Source organism: Mustela lutreola, chromosome 14 (genome assembly GCF_030435805.1).
Source record: "Mustela lutreola isolate mMusLut2 chromosome 14, mMusLut2.pri, whole genome shotgun sequence".
NCBI classification, from domain to species: Eukaryota; Metazoa; Chordata; class Mammalia; order Carnivora; family Mustelidae; genus Mustela; species Mustela lutreola.
In genome coordinates this window covers 3,225,420-3,245,062 of record NC_081303.1, presented here as the reverse complement: position 1 = coordinate 3,245,062, position 19,643 = coordinate 3,225,420, and the positions used below count along the sequence as shown (strand labels likewise).

General features: G+C 43.5%; 1 protein-coding gene and 1 long non-coding RNA gene across 17 annotated transcripts in view; one reads left to right on the top strand and one right to left on the bottom strand.

Moving 5' to 3' along the window:
* Positions 1–19,643, top strand: part of LOC131815125 (uncharacterized) — a 42,240-nt gene that overhangs the window by 12,661 nt on the left and 9,936 nt on the right. For 9 of the 12 annotated variants that reach the window (XR_009347574.1, XR_009347577.1, XR_009347576.1 and 6 more), the window contains one exon: positions 3,069–3,180. The exons of the other annotated variants lie outside the window; for them this stretch is intronic. This is a non-coding gene — a long non-coding RNA (uncharacterized LOC131815125). The remainder of the gene's footprint in view (positions 1–3,068; positions 3,181–19,643) is intronic. 12 annotated transcript variants of the gene reach the window in all.
* Positions 1,206–18,224, bottom strand: LOC131815122 (putative dimethylaniline monooxygenase [N-oxide-forming] 6). 5 transcript variants are annotated; one of them, XM_059146778.1, is made up of 9 exons: positions 17,745–18,224; positions 16,519–16,760; positions 11,650–11,838; positions 10,299–10,461; positions 8,993–9,135; positions 7,167–7,366; positions 5,557–5,912; positions 3,504–3,576; positions 1,206–2,123 (listed from the first exon to the last, which is right to left on the bottom strand). In XM_059146778.1, the coding sequence occupies exons 2-9, from the start codon at positions 16,648–16,650 to the stop codon at positions 1,781–1,783; spliced, it is 1,599 nt and encodes a 532-aa protein (XP_059002761.1). In that variant the 5' UTR covers positions 16,651–16,760; positions 17,745–18,224; the 3' UTR covers positions 1,206–1,780. The 5 variants fall into 5 exon arrangements, with proteins under 5 accessions (XP_059002761.1, XP_059002760.1, XP_059002764.1 ...); XM_059146777.1 differs by lacking the exon at positions 17,745–18,224 and adding an exon at positions 17,077–17,364; XM_059146781.1 differs by lacking the exons at positions 16,519–16,760; positions 17,745–18,224 and adding an exon at positions 14,449–14,761.

Genomic DNA, 19,643 nt, shown 5'->3' with positions numbered 1-19,643 from the left:
AGAAGTTTTATACTTTTAAGATTTACATTTAGTTCTATGATCCATTTTGAGTTAATTTTTGTATATGGTGCAAAGTATTAATTGAATTCTCTTCATATCACATAAATATCCAGTTGCTTTAGTATCATTTGTTGAAAAGACTGTCGTATCTCCACTGACTTCCCTTAGATGATTCCCTTAGTGAATGAACGGCTTAAAAAACATATACTGCCAAAACTCTCAAGAAGAAACACATGGGTGCCTGGGTGGCTCAGTGGGTTAGACCACTGCCTTTGGTTCGGGTCATGATCTCAGGGTCCTGGGATCGAGCCCCGCATCGGGCTCTCTGCTCAGCAGGGAGCCTGCTTCCTCCTCTCTCTCTGCTGCCTCTCTGCCTACTTGTGATCTGTCTGTCAAATAAATAAATAAAATCTTAAAAAACAAAAAGAAGAAACACATAACCTGAGTAGTCCTATACCTATTAAAGAACTCATTAGACATCTGCCTTCGGCTCAGGTCACGATCCTGGGATCCTGGGATGGAGTCCTGCATCGGGCCCCCCACTAGCAGGAAGCCGGCCCCCCCCGCTCTTCTGCTCCTTCCTCTCCTTCTTCTGCCCTGTCTGTGTCCTCTCTCTAAAACAAACAAACAAACAAACAAACAAAAACACCTGAATGTATAGTTTAAAAACTTTTCCACAAAGAACTTCAGACCAGGATGGTTTCACTGGTGAATTCTAGGAAACATTTAGGAAAGTAATAATGCCAATTATAGATAAACTTTTCCAGAAAATTTAAGAGGACAGAATACTCTCTGACGTATTCTGTGGGCCCACTCTTACACTGATACCAAGGCCAAACCAAAATATTACAAAAAATAAAATACAGATCAATGTTTACTATAGACATACATGCAAAAATCCTTAACAAATGTTAATAAATGTTCCTCCACTTAATAAAGGGTATTTATGAAATATCTATAGTTAACATCACTTCTTAAGATCAGGAACAAGGCAAGGATGTTTGATCTCACCACTTCTATTCAACATTATATTGGAGTTTCAAAGAAATAAGGCTCGCGAAAGAGATAAAAGATATCCAAATAGAAACTGGAGAAGTAAAGATATCTTATTTTTAGGCAAATTGATTATTTATGTAGAAAGTATTATGGAATCTATAAGAAAGTTACTAGAACAAATGATTGCATTTCTAAATATAAGCTGTAAACAATGTTTAACTACCATTTTTAATAACATCCAAAAATATCACATAGTTAGGATAAATCTGCCATATGATGGGTAAGAACTATACACAGAAAACTACAAACACTGCTGAGAGCAATTAAAGAAGATCTAAGTAGAGGAAGAGATACACTGTGTCACGGGTTGGAAGATTCATTATTGTTGTGATGTCATTTCTGATTGAACTCATGATAAAATGGAAATCATGATTCATGATAAAACACCCTGAAATAATGTACTGACGTTTGTCCGTCTCTCACATCTGCGCTCACTCCCCTTCCCCTTCCTCTTCCTCATCTCGGGCACCTCCAAACTGGCCAATGCATCGTATGAAAACCCTTTCTAGAGTATAGAGTCTCATCCGAAAGGGAGAGGCTGGGTATCTTCCATTTTATTGAGACTTTCAGTTAAATGGGCCAGAATTCATTTTTATATCTGCAGGAGGGGAAGACGTAGCTATGAGTTCTTACGTATGCACACGTGTATACATCTGGAATTAAACTACATAGATATCTGTGATAAAACTTCCAGGCTAAACTCTGAGAATAATGGGCTTTCTCATTAGTAAAATGTGAGCCAAACAGCCAGCAAAAGCACTGGGAATGAAAGCATTTTGAGCAAATTATGAAAGTGCTGGGGTCTCTGAGCTTCACAGACAGCTCTTGTCCTGGTTGGCTTTACTGTCCTGTCCCACTGGGTCAGGATGGCATTTCTGGCCCCATCCCACTTCCCCGGTCCCATCAGTCGAAACTGGTACGGGCTACAAGGACCAAAGAACACCTCCAGGGCCAGCTGGGGGTCAGTCAGGAAGAGCCACGGTATGTTGGGCTTGGCCCCGATGAAGGAGCCCAGCTCGTCCATGTACGTGATGTAATCCGTCTGCAAAGTCTGGCTCTGGCCGAACCTGAGGAAAGAAAAGGACACTTCGCAATCAGTGTCACGGCTGTAAACCAGGCACTGATTTCTTATTTTCTACCTTAGAAAAGTAGCATTTTAGTCAGCGCCTCCCGAATTATCCCACTCCTATTTCTCCACAGCATTGCGTTTACCATTCTTTGGCAATAAATGACTTGATTTTTTTTTCTTTTCCTTCCTAATCTCTAAGTTTGATGTGATTTTGGTCTTCTGCCTCAGGCCTGGAGGGAACTGCCCTCTGTGTGTCCAGATGACTGATTAACTTAGCTCACCCTTTAACACATGGCTGTTCTTTACAGAACATCGCTTAGATCCGATGTTCGATTTTGGGGGCATGGCCTCATTTACTTTGATGAGCCTTGAAGAAAGGCTACCTTTTAAGAAGTGAGGTTGACTTTGGGGCCTCTCCTCTTCCTCCTCCGTATTCCTATTGGCCATGATACAAAGGGTGGTGAGTGGAGGAGGCCGTGTAACTTGCTAGCACATGGGAGTGCCCACGTCACAGAGCTGTCCTGTGAACTGCATGCGATACGGGGAGCTTTTGTGCAGCTGGAAGTTTCCAGGTCTTCTCTGCTCTAGACCCTTCCCTGGCAACTATTTGGCGGCTCTCAGTGAATGAGGTGTCAGAGCTTTAAAGGGCAGAGAAACTTCTTATGCAGCCACCTATTCACCTGAATGGGATTCATGATCTAATTATTCTTTCAACAGATTTTAATACATAATTTGAAAAGGATTTACTTCTATAGAAGTAATTAACATAAAAAGTTACATGTAAGTATCGGATGTCTAGCCATGTGAATGACTTTCTACAAATCCCATTTATGGTGTACCTAAGAACCCATGTTTGGATGAATCAGAAATGAATATTCTTTTAGAAGAAAATAGCAGGGCAGGTGAACTCAGTTTAGTTCTTCATTTGGTTTTCTTATTACAGTGCTCTGTTCCCGGCTAGTTAACTTGCTGGCGGGCATGTGGCTGTTGGAAAGGACTTCTTGGAGACATGTGAGCCGGATAATTCTTTGTTTAGGTGGCCTGCCTTCTGCAAGGTAGGATGTTCAGCAGAATCCTAGTTTCTACACATTAGATGCCAATAGTATGCCCTCTATACTTGCAACAACCAAAAATGTCTCTGGACTTTGCCAAAAGTCCAGAATCACCCTCATTTGAGAAACTACCCTAGAGTGTAATGTGCTCTATACACTTGTGTGACGTGTAATGACTATTATTTTCCTATCAAATATTGCTTGATCATAGCAAGTGTTCCAAAAGTGTGAACTCTGACTAGTCAAAATATTATAAAATACATAAATGTTTTCCTACATATAAAGGAAAAACTTAGGATTTGTTTCATTAGCAAGTACAGTCTTACCACTTGAGTTTTTTCCCCATTTTCTCATCGATGTCATCCATCATTTCACTTGTAGTTGGCAAGGTACATGATTCTAGAAAAGAAACAAAGAAATATTGAAAAAGATGAAAAAAATCAGAACTATATAATGACATGATAATTTTTCTTGGTATTTATGAATTATGTCCCTAAGTAATTTTGTATCAAGAGGAGCCGCCTTGGATATCTTTAGTAGAATAACAACTTATAGAAATAGTCTTGAGAAGGCACTGAACTCCCTCTGTGAGTGGCAAAGCTGGCCTGCAGTGAGATAGTGACAGCAGAGAAGTCTGTGGCTCCAACTCACCCGGTTTCATCTACCTGTGACGTCGTGCCAGGCCCAATCCTTAGCATGTCTGAGATACACCCCATGCACGTAATAGCTTAACAGTTCCTTTGTATTTCTTATTTGCATCCTCTTATCGAAAATTCTTTCGAGAAATAATCTGGTAAAATAGTTCACTCTAAGGTACATGGCAGTGGGAACAGACCCATGGAAGGAGGCATGGGTTTTCCATCAGCCTGCAACCAGAAGGGATCTTCAGGGCCCTCAGAAAACTGTTCGTGTTTTGCTACAGTTTGTCAGTGGAGGGGGCATCTGACAAATATCTATCTATCTATCTATCTATCTCAAATATAGCTCTTTGGCCCTGCAACAGTGGCAGGAAGCTATTGTGACATTCACAGTGCAGAACACGTCCTCATCGTGGGCAGCCTTCCACACAGCCTGCCAGACCTGGCAGTCAGGTGTTTGCTAAAATTCTTGTCTGCGTTGTTCAATGTTATGTCCCAAGTGCCAAGACAGAGTGTGGCACGTGGTGGTGCTCAGTAATTATGCAATGAATGAATAAATGATATATTTTGCTTCATGTAAATTCCTTGGGTTTATGAACTGTAGCCAACCTTTTTGGTAAAATTCCAGGTGCTTGGCATTGTCGTGCCTTTACGAGAAAAACACAGTGGAAGTATTTTACAGAAAGCACCCTTATAAATGATTTCATGACAGGGTTTTTAAAATAATGATTCTTTGTGGTACACTTGACATTGCTTACTTATCCATGACATTTGCAGAAAACATATGAGTCTATGATTGTAACATTTTCTTCGTTACCTATGGTCTAAGTTTCTATGGACAATATGTTAGGGGAAGTGTATCTAGATTGGCCCAGTCTTCTCAGCCCTTGAATAAAAAGATGCTTTAAGTAATAAGGATGATGAGTATGACTGCTGTATGTTAAGTCAGTATATTTGAGACATTGCTTTTCTTCACGTAATCCTCATATTCTTGATTTCCTCACAAAAGCTCACTTGTGGCCACTGGAGATCGTGGGGTCTAGAGTGGAGGGAGCAGGAGAAGATGGTCAACAGAGTAAGCGTGGCCTGACTTTGCGGTTCTGACAGTTTGGCCCTGGGAAGGTCTCTAGCGTCGCCCACAACATCCTCAGGACCAGTCTCACCTCCACAGTGTGTCTTGACTTCGCTGCTACCTACCGCTGTCTTTCTCTTGCTTAAAGCTTTGCAAAGTATGTGGCGCCTGGGTGGCTCAGTGGGTTAAGACTCTGCCTTCAGCTCAGGTCATGATTTCACGGTGCTGGGATGGAGCCCTGTGTTGGGCTCTTTGCCCAGCAGAGAGCCTGCTTCCCCCCCTTTCTCTGCCTGCCTCTCTGCCTACTTGTGATCTCTCTGTCTGTCAAATAAATAAATAAAATCTTAAAAAAATAAAAAATCTTTGCAAAGTCCCTCCAATTTCCCTATGAGAAGTCTAAGCTCTGTAAGACAGCTCCCAAGGCCCTCCACGGTCTAGTCCCTTTCTCTATTTCTTGCCACTCCCTGCCTCTGTTTTATATGTCCTTACAGAACACCTTAAGACTTCCCCTATTGTAACGTTCCCCTGGCTCTCTTTGGGACTGTGTAAGATCAAGGAGTATGTCTAGTTCCTTTATATTCCTGGCATCTAGCACAGTACTTGGCATATAGTAGGTGCTCAATAAATGTTCACTGACTAAATGGATAAAAGACAGAATGGTCCACCTACTTGCAAACACTTTAGCTGCCCAGCGAGCTTGCAGGTCAGCCGTGGGGATGGCAGCCCCAAGGGACTGGACAAGACCAATCACAGCCAAGGTAGGCCTCTCCATTTGGGGGGGGAAGATGCCTTTAAACAAGGTGACCTCATTGTTTCTGCTTTTGATGATGGAGTCATCAAGGAAGGGGTAGGCGTAATCATAGCCTGTTGCGAAGATGATGTAGTCAATGGCCTCAAACACGGTCCCGTCCTCAAACACAGCCGAGGTCTCTGTAAACTCCTTCACGCTGGGCTTGATGGAGACAGTACCACACAGGATGCGGGATGGAAGCTCGTCATTGAATACAGGTTCTTTCCTCAGGGGACTGTTCAGAAACAAGGAACAAAGGCTTTTGCTGTAACATACTTTGGTTCCAGGAAATATCTGCAGTAGTTCAGAGCACTAGAACCAAAGCTGAGGAGTGAAACATTAGCATGGGGACCACTGAGCTCTTCTTCTGTGGCAGGTTTTCTTCTATTGCCTGCAACAGTCCTTAAGAAATTCTGTCTGAGGAGCGCTTGGGTGGCTCAGTCAGTTAAGTGTCTGCCTTCCGCTCAGGTCATGATCCTGAGATTGTGGGATCGAGCCCTTCGTCAGGCTCCCTGCTCAGTGCAGAGTCCGCTTCTCCCCTTGCCCCCCTCCCTGCTCGTGCTCTCTCTCTCACTCTCTGTCAAATAAATAAAATCTTAAAAAAAAAAAAAGAATTTCTGTTTGAGCTGCCTCTTTTGGCTCTTTGAAGCTCGAAGATTTCCTTATGAGCACTTACACGATTTGGTGATTCACCAAACAGATGAGAATAAAACTAATTCCTAGACATAATCAGTGGTTCCGAGGGCAGAATTTGGAACCAGGTGGCCCAGGTTTATAATCTACCTCTGTCTCTCACGAGTGGCTACTTCTCTGTATTTGTTTCCTTGTGTGTAAAATGCAGTAGTGATGGTTTTACATGTTTCATGGGTCTTGACTGTCCCGCTAAAATGCTAGACTGTGTGGTTGAGGAGGAGTGCACTTTAATTGTGAGATTTTCTGCTTTCTGAGACATGTCGATTAACACTACCTGGTTCGTTGCTCTTTAGATGCATACTAGAAAATTGAGATTAATACGAACCAATATTTGTAAAGCTTGATAGTTCCCAAAATGCCTTAATTTTTTTTTTTTTTTTTTGCTCTTCCTGCATACCACAGTAGTCTCGATGAGTAGATATTATTATTGCTATCTCCATCACCTGTAGCGTGGATAAGGTATTCCTCAAAAGACAGTTCATGAACTGGCTCAGCCCTCAAGATTCTGTGCTATAGCTTGAAGCTCCCATAAATGAATCTTGCATGTCAGAGGCATCCAGCTGCCTGCTCCTTTGCCATTTTGTATTTTCCCATATACCTCTCACCATTAGAGTCATTTCAGTAAGATTTTCACCCCATGCATGACCTCTGAGTATACCGTGTCACTTATGCAGTCCTCACTTTAATCCCAATGACCTTTGTGAGATGACTTAAGTTAGACCTACGGAGAAAAATTTCAACTGAAATTAGTGCCCCACTTTTTTTGGGATGAGAAAATAGGAGTTACTTGTAGTACCCATTTAAAGGCATCAGGCCATAGTTCTCATGCTTAAACCATGTGTTCATCTTCTTGACATATAACCAGTCGGAGACAAATGAAGGAAGGGCATTCCGGAGGAAGGTTGCGAAACGGGTCACATGCACCATGTCCCAAGGATAGCCATGGTCCCAAACCCGGCTCATGACCCAAGAACCACTTCTGCTGCTGATAATGACCTGGTGGGGAAGGCAACATGGATTTCAATACCACTCTGTAAGAAAGAAGCAGATATGACACAATAGACACATACTGTGGGCCTCTCCATACATTTCCCCAGTATCTAGGCAGAAACATTTTTAGAGAGTTGGGTCAAGATGAAAAGTCCATGATTGAAACTAGATAGAAACAGACCTACTCTGCCCCTATACCCCAGAGGGCTGGTTCACAGTTGTTGAAATAATGAGAGCCTGTCATCTTGGAACAAGAGGGCTGTGTCTTCAATTGTGACAGGCCTAATCTTCACAGAGTCAGAGACATCGATGGTAGAGGACCAGCCAGTCCAGAGCCTCAGTGGTGGTGGATGGTGGTTGTTGCTGGGTTGGGTGGGAGAAATATAGCTTAATCTCTACCTGAAATAGGGCTGAGGAGATACTAAAGAGTTAATTCAGTGTTCTGTTTGAAGTCTCCTCTCTCCCTCCTTCTCACACACCCACTCCATGACCTCTGCTTGGGACCCAAACCATGGCAGCCGTCTCAGCTCTGAGACAAGTCCAGCTGCTCGTCTGTTACGATGCTTTTGTGACAACCCAAGGGAATCGAACGTCAAAAAATTCCTTAAGTTTTATTTATACTCACTTAAGAATTTGTTTATTGAGCATGTGTTTCCTTAAAAATAGGTTAAGTTCTTCAAGGTCTGTTGGTCATGGATGATTTAGCTTAGAGTCCTTTGGGAAGCCTTCCTTGACTTCATCCAGGCTGAGCTATCTTCTCTTTCTGTGGTGCTGCTGGTGCCGTACCTCATGTCACTGAGGCTTCATTAGCTCCTTTCTTGCCTGTCCTCTCATTTCCGCCCACCGACTGCCCCCGGAAGTCAAGAAGAAGTCTGATTTATTTCTGTGCTTATTTCTAGTCTGACATGATTCTGGCATATAACCTGTGCCCCGTGCGTCCTGAGTCCTGGCTGTTGAGTTTTTGGATAAATGACAGCAAGAACCAGATCGCATGTGTCTTTCAGATCTTTGGAATGATAAGCACAATCAATGCCTTTTGTGTGGGAGGAGATAAGACACGCTGTGAAATATATAAGGGTGGATCCCAACTAGCACCAACTAGCAACAGTTTGCTTGGAAGCCATCAGAGCACAAAATTTTTTTAAAAAATGCACTCTTGGGACGCCTGGGTGGCTCAGTTGGTTAAGCGGCTGCCTTCAGCTCAGGTCATGATCCCAGCGTCCTGGGATCGAGTCCCCCATCGGGCTCCTTGCTCCGCGGGGAGCCTGCTTCTCCCTCTGCCTCTGCCTGCCATTCTGTCTGCTTGTGCTCACTCTCTCCCCCTCTCTCTCTCTGACAAATAAATAAAAATATTTAATAAAAAAAAATGCACTCTTATCTACACACACACACACACACACACACACACACACACACGCAGGCACGCTTGCCTCTGGGTGGGACAGAATGTACTTCCTTGCTCGCCCGGCCCACACCACCTTGCTTCCCTGGAGGATGTCTCAAGTCCTCCATGACTCAACGGGCACATGCCCAGGCGGAGCCCTTGTCTCAGGACATGGCCAACTGGAGCCGCAGGGCCTCAGCGTTGACTTAAGAGGGTGGCGTACCCCAGGCTCGTTTCTCAAAGTGTACCTGCGCAGCCAGACGACTGAGCTCTACGGCAATGTCAGATCCAGAGTTCCCCAGGCCGATCACCAGGACCCTCTTCCCCTTGAAGGCTTCTGGGTCCTTGTAGTCCCTGCTGTGGAGGTAGTGGCCTTGAAACCGGTGTAGGCCTGAGGGGAACATGAGGAGTACTTTGAGTTGATTTTTCAGAAGAAATGATGAAGACTCAGTTTTCATTTTTTGAAAAATTCCTATTACCAGTCTTCATTAAAAAAAAAATCTTCCTAGTTAAAGTGCATTTATCCTTTCAGTGGCTTTTGACACTACACCCCCAACTAAGTACTTACAGGGCCCTAAAAAGCCTACAGTATGGGAACTTGTGTTTTGACAGTAATAATAGCCAATGTTTGTTGAGTCCTCACGGTGGGCCAAGTCCTCTGCTAAAAGATTTACAGTCTAACATCTGATCTGGATAACATCTCTGAGTGGCAGATACCAGTGTCTCTATTTTTAAAAGACAGGGAATCAAGACAATGAAATTAAGTGACTCGTCTAAGGTCCTCTAAATATACTGCCTCTTAACCTTCAGGCCTTCAATCCTCTATTCTTCCTGAATCTTACTCTTTTAATTATTTGACCTGTGAACAGCCTGCCTGCAGATGGGAAGTCTAATATGTTATGGCGGACATGTGTTTCTGCTGCAAGGAAAGACAGAGGGGAGGAGAAAGATCGGTTGCTTGTGTATCGCGTTTATTTGATGTTTGGCACTTTTGTACAGTAGTAGAGTATGGTGCTACACACACACACACACACACACACACACGGAAATTTCTTTTTTTTTTTTTTTAATTTTATTTGACAGAGAGAGAGATCACAAGTAGGCAGAGAGGCAGGCAGAGAGAGGAGGAAGCAGGCTCCCTGCTGGGCAGAGAGCCCAATGCGGGGCTCAATCCCAGGACCCTGGGATCACAACCCAAGCCGAAGGCAGAGGCTTCAACCCACTGAGCCACCCAGGCACCCCCACACACTGAAATTTTTTAAGTGAATTTACAAAATGTACCTATAGATGACTTTTAAAAACCCTTTCTCTAAAGAAATACTTCCTCTTCAGGTCTTCATCTGATCTCTGACTAGTAGGTCCTTGATTCTTTTAGCATAAGGGTTCAAGAGGCCAATTCTTACTATATCTCACATATCATCAGACTCCCAAATTTTGTTTTGAAATCTTTGGAAACTTAAGAATAATTATTATGTACCATCTATGGAAAAGATGTAGTGCAACCCTTGACATTTGTGTATAAATTTTAGTCTATTGTATATTTTTCCAACTTACCAGGAAAAGAATCAGTTGGTAGGTTGGGGTACACATGATGTCCTGAACAAATCATCACAGCATCAAAAATAGCAGATTCCTGTTTCCCATCCTTCTCTGAAACAACTTCCCATTGTCCGGTGACTAAGAAGTTGGGGCATTTCTTTATGCTAGAAACCAGGGTCTTAAAGAAAACCAGAAAGAAATTTACAGTTATATTTACAGTTCTGTGGGTTTTAATTTTTTCACCGTGTTTCTGTAGAGGAAATCACTGCCATGACCTCCCTGATCATTGAGAAATATATGGGAAAACATTAAAATAAGGAGTGATAGTGATTCTTCAAATCTCCCAAGGAAAATTACTCAGTGGGACATATTTACTTTTTTAACATCTAGTTAGTAGGTATGGGGTAGATTACACTGAATATTCTTGTGAAAGATGCCATGTCATTTGCTTACCACCTTCAACTGGCATTCCTGGCTTCTTTCTCTCTGACCCCATTTTCTATCAATTCCATAAATACGGGAATATCTCGGGGTTATCAGTCCTTATTTCTCCTTTGCAATGTACAGATACTCTCCCTTGGAAATATTAGCCACTTCCATAGTATGACTATTATGTAGATAAATATAAAATTATATTAAGTATAATACAACAATAAATAAATAATAATAAACAAAAAAATAATAAATAAAATAATAAATAAAACAATTCATAGCTCTTGTAAGATGTGGAAAAGAAAGCCCTTGGTGACAGTAAATACAATCCCAGTTCATAAGTCTTTTTGGTTACTTTTCTCACTACATATGTATGTTTGCAATCAGCAGTACTGAATGGAGATTAGGAACTCTAAACAAATGCGAAGCACTGTTGTTATTTGCGGAGCCCAGTCTTCTCTGCTATGGCTGCTGAGTCTCCGCATCTGAGGAACCAAGTGGGGGGCGGATGAGAGCAAGGACTGCATTAGTCACTCATTTAAAATGTCGCTCTCCTCATTGTGGCAGAACCTCCAAAGAATGCCACAGCTTCTTGAACCACACCTCACTGGCATTGAACTCAAGAAGTCTAAGTATGGACTGGAGAACTTGGGATTGTTTATAAAACGTGACAGAGTGACGGCGGAGTGTGCACTTTGACGGTGTAAGCACATCTAGTGTTTTCTGCTGCGTTCTCAAAGCTCTCAGAGACCAGCGGAGAACATGTTCAGAGGAAAAAACCAACAAGACACAAATACTTTAAAATCCAAGCCAGCGTTGGATTGGCGAGCGATCCTAATACTTGGCTCTGATTTCTAGAGCAGAATATTATACCTTGCTTCCCCCCAAGGGATAAACATGCTGAGATCAACAGCACCAGTTAGAAGCCCCTTACCTCAAACTGTATATATCTTAAAAGGTTCTTCTTTTGAGCAAATGTCCTTATGTATTCCTGGAGCTTGCTGTGGTGCATATAGTTGGGGAAGTCATCAGGATACGGGAAGTCTGGGAAGCACATCATCTCTTTGGAAGAGTTGGTGAATACGGACTGGTAAATGCTGGCTCTGCCTTCTTCGGCTTGGTTCTAGGAAGAAGGATAAAGCTCAAAAAGGGAGCCAAGAATGGCATTCTCTCCAGTGAATAGTCAATTTTACTTCAACTGAAACCTTTTTAATATGTTAAAAAAAAAAAAAAAAGGACATTAAAACAATTCATAGCTCTTGTAAGATGTGGAAAAGAAAGCACTTAGCATCGCACATGGCACAGAGCGGGGGCCTACACCTTAGCTCTCTTACTGGAATTACCCCTGCGTTAACACTGCTTGTGGTCTCGTAGAGTTTTCTTTCTGTTTCCAGTCACAGCACCTGGTTCTGATCTCCTGCTCACAACACAACGAAGTGGTTCACAGGCGGTGGTAGTTCGGAATCTCCTTGCTCGGCTCTACGGCATTCAGCGAACAATCAACCAGCAACAGAACCTTCTCTTGAAGTGGAGGCTTTGTTTATTTGGCCTAGTCAGAATCAGCCCAATGGCCCCTTAAATCACAGATTCCTTGCCCCATCCATAGAATTTCTGATTCAGTGTGTCTGGCTTGGGGCCTGAGAATCTGCATTTCCCACAGGTCCAGGCGATGCTCAGGTTGCTGGCCCAGGAACCACTGCTCTATCAGGAATGGATTCTGTGCTTGAGGAGTCCCTGAACCACCAGTTAGTGCTCCTCACCCCTCACCAAACACACAGGAAATAGATGCCTCAGAACTTGTATTAAGTCTTGCCAGTGCATTGTGAAGCCACATCACTGAAAAATGGCTTTCTTTTTGAGAAGTAGTTGAAGGCTAAATGGAAAAACAAACATTTCCTCTCTGTTTTAAGGAGGATAAAAGTTCACACAATGTGCTGCCTTGAAAGTACTTTAACAAGCTGGCTGCCTCTGCTTCCTTGGAAACCAAAGAAATGCCATGTTCCTGCCGGATTCAAGATCTCCATCTCCCTGTAGCCCCATACTGACCTCAAGAAGACACGGACAAAAAGTGCCAGGAAGGCCTGACAGGCTTATGTCTGGGGTGGGGCTGCTTGTGGCCTCCGTTTGAAGATAAAACTTCTAGTCACGGTTGTTGTGTTTCTTATAAATAGCCAGGCTCAAGAGATTTTGACTTTCCTACAAGCCTTGCTTTGAAATTTCTGCTAAGGTCAGAAAAAGGGTGATGGCTCATGCCTGGTGGATTTTGAGGTTTGAGTCTTTCCTGTTCACCCACGGCCATACCTTTTGTTGGTGGTTGTGGAAGGAGACAAGGGAGGGAGTTTTCTCAGGTGTGGACTGAAGGGAGGGAGGCCTGAGCTTCAGGCAGCGACTGGTTAACAAAAACATAAGACTGCTGGGAAACAGAAAGACCTTGGGTTATTTCCACACTGAATGAATCTCTGCTCTTTGCCTCTTGACCGCAGCCAATCATAACAGGAGGAGGAAGAATGTGTCCCCTGCAGCCCCTGGAATTCTCCCTGAAGGACTGTTCTACACCCGAAGGAAAACAGATGTATTACATAACAGCAGACGATTGCTTCAGAGCTCGTATTTTCAGTTTTAGCATGTGGTGGGGTTTGAGTGGGGAGGAGGAAGTGAGACTCTGCCTCTGGCTGAGAGAGCTGCCCTAGACCCAGAGATCCAAGCAGCCGCGGTCACGTTATCATGGCCCGTCTTGGGTTATGACTGTGTCCATGTCTCTCGTCTTCCCACTGGAACGTAGGCAACCGGAGGGCGAGGTCAGAGGCTGATCTAGAATGTCGTGAGTGCATGTCAACAGTCTGCCCTGAGCTGCTTTCAGATTCCATCTCTGCTCGGCAATTCCACTTCTCCTGGTCCAAATATACCCTCAAGGACCCGCTCAAAAATTGTCCCTCCATCATGCCTTTCCTTGTCTCTTTCTTACCAACCAGCAGTCATCCTGTCTCCACCTCTGCTGAGCTCTGATCGTCTTTACTGGCCTAATCGCATATTCACTGATATTCTAGTTAATCTAGGACTTGTTTTCTCTGATTCTAAAATGCTGGCTGCCTGTTGTACCTCTTACCTGCAGCTTTCCCTAACATCGTGGCCTACACACGGTGCACTCCCCAAATACTTGCTGAGTGAATAAATGAATGGGTGAGTGGAGCAAACGTCCAGATGGTTCTGGTTCCACTGTTTTCCCCTTTTGTATTGCAGCAGCATGGAAGTCTTCTGAGGACACGAGACCTTAATCTTGGAGTATATGAAACTTAAAACATGCTCCCATGCAGCCTGCTAGTGTTTAAACCTTGTTTGGTTTCCATTTTGTGGAAAAAGCACACGGTGAAAAGTTCAGAATTATTAGGTTTCTTTCTTTCTTCTGAAAGAAAGTCCTGCCTAACAGGACTTGCAAGATAAAAGCTTACATAACACATATTTCTAAAGATCTCTTTCTTAGAGTGGATTGTATGCCCCACGCAACCTTTCTTCGACAAGAAGAACAGGTGCAGGATATGGAGGGACTAAAGTTTAGAGTATTTTTCTGTGTTTACATGCCCATGGGGCTGTTGGAGTAGAATTCTGCTTATAACCAGTGACCTTATGGGAAAGCGCTATCCCGTCTTGCAAAGAACCCAGAGTCTTAGATTGTACCGATCTGTCGTCTGTTGCTTCCTTAAGTAAACTCGGTGATCTTGGCACTGGTACTTACAGATCCCTGGACGCACCATGTCCACTGCTTCCTTTGTGCCTTTCATGATGGTCGCTCCTACCTAGAAACCTCTCTCACCGGTCCTGCACACCGCCGCTGACTGTCCGTGGGGTGCCGTTCACAGACTGCAGTGGGACTATCACTCTCTGGTGTTGTGTCACGTAACAGTCCTCTACTCTTGCTGTCTGAGAACATCCTTCGAGTCTCAGCTACGTGCTCTCCTTGCAGGAAGTTTCCTGGACCTGCTTACGTTTTCGTAGCAAACCCCCACCCTCTTCTAGATCTCCAGGCACTCGTTTGTTAAACGGCCACCAAGGGCTGTCTCGTTGTTGCTCAGGTTTATAACCTCTTATTTGAAACTCTTAGGGCTAGATATATTTTGGAATTTGTAGAGTTTTGGGTTTCTCTCCATTACATTTCTAGTGAGATCTGGGACCGCACCCTATAGTCAATGGCAAGAAAACTTCTGTAGTGAAACACAGAGTGGCACAAAGGAAGATTATAACTAGCCTAATGTCAAGTTCAACTCATGTTTTCTGACCATTTGACTTCAGGAAAGATTTTGCCATCAAACAAATTTTTGCCCATTTTCTATCAAAGGACCTGTATTATGGCTTACTTCATATTTTTCATCGCAGTACTTGGCACAAAACTGCCCAAAGAGATGTTCAAGCAGCATTTAGTTGTTGCTGATGAGATCATAGAGAACGATTTCATCTTTTAGGCTAAGTTAGCCACATCTCCCTGAACAAATAGAAATAAAATCACATCCTTAAAAAATAATAGCTCTTGATTACTTCCTAATGGAAATGATCTTATATCTCATATGACACATCCAGGATTATAGGACCTCTCACTTTAAAAAGAAAAACCTCTTTTTAAAAAAAATATTTTATTCATTTATCTGACAGAGACAGAGATCACAAGTAGGCAGAGAGGCAGGCAGAGAGAGGGGGAAACAGGCTCCCCGTTGAGCAGAGAGCCCGATGCGCGGCTCGATCCCAGGACCCTGAGATCATGACCTGAGTTGAAGGCAGAGGTTTAACCCACTGAGCCACCTAAGCATTCCTAAAAAAACTCTTGAGATGAAAACGAATATGTCCTAAGTTAGCACTGATATATTCTATTAGAGTAATGTATTGTTGTAGTTTGGGCAAGCACTGAGACAAAGACAGAAGAGTTTGGTTACAAGGAGAATGGTGTGGATATGACGTCTTCATGTCAGTATGTGTCATCTACATCCAGTCACAATGGCTGGGAAATTCAGGACAGAAAGGATGGAAGTTTCCCTGACCTGGCTTTCAAAGTTTGAAAAAATTGTTTTTATAATGAATATTTTCTGATTATATCATTTGTCCAACAATGAGACTGAATAGCAAAGGCAATCACTTTTCTCTCTGGTTTTGGAGTTTGGAAACTATTCAACAGTCACTCACACAACATGCACAACCATTTATCATAACATACAATATCTTTGCAATAGACACAAGTGAATTATAACATCACATCCCATTACAGTTGGAAGGCATGTTAGAGGATACCTACTCTCCCACCTTGACATTTGACCAATGAGCATTTGAGGTCCAGAAAGAACAGAAAGGACTTGCCTGAAATTAATCTTCCCAGAAAACCTAAGGTTGAGACTATAACTCAGAACTTCTGATTTTGGTCTAATTTTTTCTCTTCCTTTGTTTCCTTTCCTTTCCCCCACCCACCATGTTTCTAGGTTTTCTGAGCAGTAGTGAACAGGGATAGAATCCATTCCATTACATGGGGGGAGGCAGTGGTACATTTTTGTTTTTGTTACAAATTGCGGACATTGGCGCCCTTTCAAGCCTTGAGATCTGGGCTCTGCAGAGAGCAGGTAACAATGCAGGTAACAATGTTTCCTGAGCTAGTATGAAGTAGTTTTAAGTGATTGGACGGTAGCATGATGGGAGAGATAAAATTTTACTTTCCAGATCTGGAGCTTATTTGACCTACCACCCAAGTCCGAATAGAACTGATCAGATTTGACTTAGGGAGCGACCCATCTCCCTTCTGTTGGTATCCCAGTGATGTCCCACTCACCGAGAATTTCCACAGGCCTCCAACATCATTGCTTCTCTCAAAGCAAGTGGGCTCCAGCCCCTCTTCCAGGCAGCACCGGATGGAGGCTAAGCCACTGACACCAGCTCCGACAATGGCCACTCTCTTCCCCATGGTTGCCAGGAAGGAGGGCCTGGAGAGAGCTTCTTTAGAAGAGTGTCCCTGAACACTTGGGATTTTTCAGTAGGAAGAACCAGTCAAGGTTTGCGCGTCAGGATCCTCACCTTAACACAAGAAAACATAAATGCACGTTAACAAGCTATGCTCATCATTTTTACCACTCTTGCTATAATAAGATAATAAATCTGGCTATTTCTCCTGCTTATTCAAGATGCTCAAAATAGCAGAGTCATTGAATGTTGGAGCAGGAAGGCCCTTGAAGTTCATCAGTCTAATGCTCTCCATTACAAATGTAGCAATAGTCACTCCAAGAATGTTAGCGGTTACTTCTTCGACATCTCACAGCTAATAAGTAAAGGAGTTGGAACCGGAACTCCAGCCTTCTGTATGAAACCCACTGTTCCAAATCACCCTACTCACTTTGAATGCTTGGCTCTAAGAGGTCTTAGTCTTAATGAGCTGACTTCCTTTCCCCCAGAGAACCAGCAGTTCTTCAAATGTAGAGGAAGATGGTGTTTAACAATGTCTTTTGATGTAAAAATTGAGGAAGGGGGAGGAGTTATTAGTCTTAAAGTAAAAATTCCCTTTTCCTTGCATATTTCATGGCGTAGAGTCCTGGTAAAACCTGGACGAGAAGGACTGAGTGCGGTAGGAACAGCAGACCAGGGGAGGTGATGGCGAGCAGAGGAAGAAAGGGACAGGGGAGGGCAAGAATGAGGTTCCTGGTTCTGGTTCCAAAAAATAAAAGTAACTGATACTGTTCAGCGAAGCTGTAAGGTGAAACCTCTGGGAGATTAAAGGAACAATGGCTCTTTTATTAATGTTTGCTTTGGAACTACAGAGTATATACACAGAGGCTGTGCACCTGGACTGTTTGTTAGGCTAATTGTGAAAAGAACCCTCAATCTTCTGAAAATGTAGGAGGGCATGATGTGAGGAGCTGAGTTAACACTTGGAGATGTTGAGTTTGCAAAACTAGTGAAGTCCGAGGACAGCACCGTAGAGACACTGAGTCTTGTCTCTGGGTCCCTGCCGCTGCTTCCCACCTCGCCTTCTGCCCCCCCTCCCTCCCTTTTCTGAGTACTTACCACGTTATGTGTTACAGTAGTCTCTTGGGGATGCAAAGACGAAAGGTCCCAGTGCTGTCCATCCAGAAGCAGATGGTCTAATGGTGAGAGATGATTGAGGTCGCAATGGAGGTTTGATTTACTGAGTGCCAGCCCTCAAGTGGAAGCATGAATCCTCCTAAGAGAAGACTAAGAGAGGCTTCAAGAGGAAGTGAGAAGAGCACTGAGTTTTGAAGGAAGAATAGAGGCCTGCCAGGTAGTCAAGGAGCAAGGAACACATGACAGGCAGAGAGAAGACTATGTGCAAATTCACAGAAAAGTACAAGAACTTGATAGATCCAGCTACAATTAGTTCTGTGTTGCTGGAGTCATAGGGGATAGCAGAAGGTAAATGGGACATGCAGAGCCCAGATTCTGAAGGATATTGAAGTGCCGCCCTCAGTGGGTTGGATACCATCTTCTAGGTTATCGTGTTCCATTCAAGAATTCTGAGCAAGGAAGTAACAAGATCAGAAAAGGTCAGATCCATATGGATGCTAGGCAGAACAGAAGTCAAGCCAGACAGCTAGATTCATATGGATAGTGGTTAGAATCAGGGGTACCAGGAGGTAATTTCAATAGTCTAGAACAGAGACGCTGAGGGTCTAGAGTAGAGCAGGGTCAGGGGAATGGAGAATAGAGAAACATAAGAGAGATTTAGGAAATCGATGTTTGGGAACCTGTTGATGGATTATAGACTTGATGCCTCAAAGAAGGTCCTTCCAACTTTGAAATTTTATGCTGTGATTTACATGCATATCACTCTTGATTTAGTGCAGACAGCAGTAACCCATCTATTTCACAAAGAATGGGACTTAGTACAGGAATTAGGCTCATGCCACAGATGGAAGGACTCCAGGAGCAAAAACCAGCGTGCACCTGCCACCAGCCTTGTGAGCTCACGCCTCTGGAGCTACCGTCTGATGGAGACGGGAACTGCTGTTGCTTCCCTTACACCAGCAGGGAGTGGGATGCAGAGTTTGGCTGATGGAAAATGATTATAGATCAACACAGTCACAGAAACTCAGCCTCTGCTTCCCTTTGCCTTCCAAGCCCAGGTATCTATCTCCCTGGAAAAACCCAAATCACATCCAAACCCTAACTGCAAGGAAGTCTTAGAAATACAGTTTTTAGCCTTCTCATCCTTGTGCTGGAGGAGGGAACCCAGAGGGGGTGGGAACAATGTACCAAGTGTCACTAGGCACTGTCTAGACCAGTGGTTTATGTGGTGTTAAGTGGAAGCCATTCCTGTATTCTTAGACCACCCGACATTCTCTGTACTTCTCCAGTAGTAACACAGTAAGTCCTCAGTGATGTATTCTCCTGCTTGTGTATTTTGTGGTCATTCTTACTGGCCTTCAGATCTCTCCTCTGTGAAATGCACAAACTGAACTTCATGATTACTCAAGTCCTTTTAACATTCCACGACTCTTAATTCACTTGAGTAAGCCTCAGTAAAGCTTTTCAAAAATAGAAATAAAAGCCAGCGATGACACAAATGCATTGAAATTGCCCAAGAGGACTTCTTGTTTGACATCCAGTTGTCAAGAAGTGGACTTAGTTTGCTGCCGAGAGCGTTTGTTAAACGGGAAGTTGCAGCTCATAGAACCGAGAATGTAAGAGTCAAGAACGTGGAATATGAGAGAGAATCTTTGGAGTAGGTGTCTTTGGGAAGAGCTGTTGGTGAGTTGTGTGTCATTTTCCATCGAAGAAGTGGAATCAAAAGACCTGCTTCTTGAGACAAACATGTCGTGGGGCTCGATCCCGCCACCTGGAGAGCAGTTTAGGGGCTCTGTGGAATTTTGGTCTACCTCATATTGCCTAGGAAATCAAGAGGGCGGGATTTGGGCTGGCTGACTGTGATAGGGCATTGTGTTTATG